Raw genomic sequence first — 3,834 nt, 5'->3', positions numbered from 1 at the left:
CACTTCCTTTGTTTGTGTTTGTTTATATAATAATTCAGTCTTAGAATCAGACCTCTGGTGTCGTTTAACGCTGCATTGATTAAACGTCTATATATATAATAATTCAGTCTTAGAATCAGACCTCTGGTGTTGTTTAACGCTGTATTGGATAAACGTCTGTATATATAATAATTCAATCTTAGAATCAGACCCCTGGTGTCGTTTAACGCTGTATTGGATAAACGTCTGTATATATAATAATTCAATCTTAGAATCAGACCCCTGGTGTCGTTTAACCGCTGTATTGGATAAACGTCTGTATATAATAATTCAGTCTTAGAATCAGACCTCTGGTGTTGTTTAACGCTGTATTGTATAAATGTCTACCTGAGCAGGATGTCAAAGGATTTTATTCACCCATCCGGTATTATTGTTTCTAGTGTACAGTTTGTAAGTCACTGGAACATAAAGTTTCGTGTGAAAAAGGAACTTCAATATTTCATAGTTTGATTTTCTTGATCGGAATCGTAAGCAGTATTGTTTAATCATTTTCATTTTTTAACCCATTCACTTGGTTTTGTTTCTTTTCTATTCACAATGTCAACTTATCAGAGTTAATGCTATCTATAAACTAATCTGGATTTTTATTCAGCTTCGGCGGCTCTTGCTACTTCAGCAGCGAGGTGTTGTCGTTCAGGCCTCTCTGACTTCTTGAGGGAAACTGACGCATAGAAGACGGAAATAATTGGCTTACTGTATGGCGATATATATATATAGAAGATTGTCAATGGATCCAACACCTCGCGCGGGAATTTTAAAACCAAAAATCTATATGTGTAATAGGCATGCCCCGCATAGATAAACATAGCTCCCAAACACATAAATGAACTACAATTTATACAAAACTCACTTATTACCACAGCATAGAAAGTGCCCCGTAGCACTTCATCAAAATTTATGCACAGTTATGCAAACATACAAACTATAGCCGATAGACTCTTGCATAATAGGCTAAATTACTTTGAGAAAAATTGGCAAAAAAATGACCTACTCTGTGAACTTGATCGCTACTACATACATGATGGAAGTAGGCCTAAGTATCTCTTACCTGTGCGCATATATTCTAGAAAAAAGGATTTAATAAGACCACCTACTACTAGACCTTAAACCCTATATTAGTTTGGACTAAAACAAATTGGCCCGGCATGGCCAGGTGGTTAGGCCACTCGACTCGCAATCTGAGGGTCGCGGGTTTGAATCTTTCAGCCGTGGGAGCGTTATAATGTGACGGTCAATCCCACTATTCGTTGGTAAAAGATTAGCCCAAGAGTCGGCGGTGGGTGGTGATGACTAGTTGCCTTCCCTCTAATCTTCCACTGTTAAATTAGGGACGGCTAGCGCAGATAGCCCTCGTGTAGCTTTGCGCGAAATTCAAAACAAACAAACTAACTAAAACAAATACATTTAAAAAAAAGAGTATTTTATGTAAAATATATTATATTAGTTTCAAACGAGTGAAATGTGTTGTGCGCATATATGGAACTGTTCGCTAAGTGTAATGCGCATATATGGAACTGTTCGCTAAGTGTAATGCGCATATATGGAACTGTTCGCTAAGTGTAATGCGCATATATGGAACTGTTCGCTAAGTGTAATGCGCATATATGGAACTGTTCGCTAAGTGTAATAGATATTTAATAGAGAATTATGCACGACCACACGATAGAAATATTTAGTAGAGAATTAAGCATGAATATATAATATAGATATTTAATAGAGAATTATGCACGACCATACGATAGAAATATTTAGTGAAGAATTAAGCATGGATATATAATACAGATATTTAGTTAAGAATTATGCACTATTTTTTACCCCCTGTATTCGTCTGTTTGTCGGTGTTTTCATGTGCATCTCATTAATATATTCACTGCAGCCAGTGGATTAGAATCTTATTCATCAGATCCATGTTTTGGACCAGGGAGGGTCAGATTCAGCGATGATCTCTTCCTCCCTCTCAGAAATTGTTATTTTGCTTGCACTGTTACTGAATCCTAGTTAATAACCATTGTTGCATTACTCACAGTATGTTAAATTTTGTCCATTGTCCACAGTTTTAATTAACATAGCCTTTTCGTGCCACGTACAATTAATATTAACTCGTATATTTCACTAGCTTGACTTATAATCGCACTATTCAGTTTCGCGACCGGCATTTTGGTCTTTTAATAGACCAGGGGGCGTCAGGTACAAAAGACCTCTTCCTCCTTCCGAACTGTGGTTTTGATACTGTTAAATGTCGATGTTGATACGACATGAGGGTCGGAGTAAACCGCACTTTCAGGGCAATGTTCCATTTCAGGGCAAGCTCCGACCCCTTTCAGGGCAATGTCCATGTAGGTATCTTCATTTACATACGTGTGTCGCATTTAGTATTTAGATATTTAATAGTTAGTAGAGAATTACCCATGATTAAATGATACAGATGTTTGATAGAGAATTATGCACGACCACACGATAGAAATATTTAGTAGAGAATTAAGCATGAATATATAATATTAATTATCCACTTAAGTATGTGTATCGTGTAGTCATGGGTAATTCCCTATTAAATATCTGTATCATGTAGTCATGGGTAATTATCCACTTAAGTATGTGTATCGTGTAGTCATGTGTTATTCCCTATTAAATATCTGTCATGTGGTCATGTATAAGTCTCTACCAAGCATATGTATCGTGTGTCGCGCACACTACATATCTGCATCATCTCTCGATATTTAGTGATATTGATAAAAACGTCTATATTAATTATATAAATTACGTGCATATATTTTTGATGTTGAGTAAAAGGTGAAGGTAAGCTACGTAAAACAATCTTTTTTTTAAAGTTTGGATTCTTTAAGTACTATGTATAGTAGCAAAATAATATACTAATTTCATACCTACTAGGGATATCCCGGAGTAAACTTGCACTTCAACAGCTTCAATTCTTAAAGATCCAAAATGCATTTAGAAATTTTATGTAAACATTGATTAAAACGAACATCATAAATGCTTGTCAACAATTAGTGTGAAAACATTCATAAATTGTTTATACAGCACACTCCCTTTCGTTTAAAGAAACGATAAAGCTAAATTAGACCCCACTTCTGCTTTATCATTATCAATATTTTGGAGCGTATGCCTAATTTACTGTGTATTTACTGCTATCGCTTTTTTTTTTTTACATCTTACAGCTCCTTCAAGGCAACACAAATACATACGTTCCTGCAAAACGGAAAGTAGACCCTCCAATCATCGCTTCTAAAATACGGTTTGTTCCACACAGTATTCTGCTTCGTACTGTGTGTATGCGAATCGAAGTGTACGGCTGTGCATGGACAGGTAAATATTATTTCTATCAGAGTTTGATATCTTTACTATTTTTTAAGGTGTATAAAACTTTGAAAACCCGGTGTCGTTCGTCGTATTTGAACTCCACTTTCTTCTTTTTTTTTCCTGTTTCATCAGTTCTCTCTGTCTCTCTCTTCTTTTTTTTTGTTCTTTTTCTGAACGATTACATTCTTTATCACTTTTGACAATTGCCATTACCTTCCTTAGTGATCTTCTTTTAATATAATAGTAATAATACTCAGTTTGTGTCTGTCCTGAAAATGCGCGCGCACTTCATTTCAACGGATGTAAATAAATGATGGATAAAATATACTTTAGTAAACATTTTGTACAACAATATATTAAAAGCTTATGAAAGTTTTAAAAAAGCCTAACGTTAATAACAACCTAAAAAGCCTAACATAAGTTTATTACCCTGTCCCCGGAGTGAGGGGGGTGAGGGTATTACAATCGGGCCCGTGT

General features: G+C 35.5%; 1 protein-coding gene across 1 annotated transcript in view; it reads left to right on the top strand.

Annotated features, from left to right (window-relative positions):
• LOC111089881 (discoidin domain-containing receptor A-like) overlaps window positions 1–3,363 on the top strand; it is a gene marked incomplete at both ends in the record, with an annotated part of 29,671 nt that extends 26,308 nt beyond the window's left edge. Inside the window, one exon of the mRNA XM_022403129.1 lies at window positions 3,216–3,363. Within this exon, the coding sequence (XP_022258837.1) occupies window positions 3,216–3,363 (148 nt within the window). The remainder of the gene's footprint in view (window positions 1–3,215) is intronic.
• Window positions 3,364–3,834: the final 471 nt, after the last annotated feature.

This window comes from Limulus polyphemus, unplaced genomic scaffold (genome assembly GCF_000517525.1).
Source record: "Limulus polyphemus unplaced genomic scaffold, Limulus_polyphemus-2.1.2 Scaffold7731, whole genome shotgun sequence".
NCBI lineage: Eukaryota > Metazoa > Arthropoda > Merostomata > Xiphosura > Limulidae > Limulus > Limulus polyphemus.
Note: the sequence above shows the minus strand (reverse complement) of the source record. Positions and strands in the feature narration are given on the sequence as shown.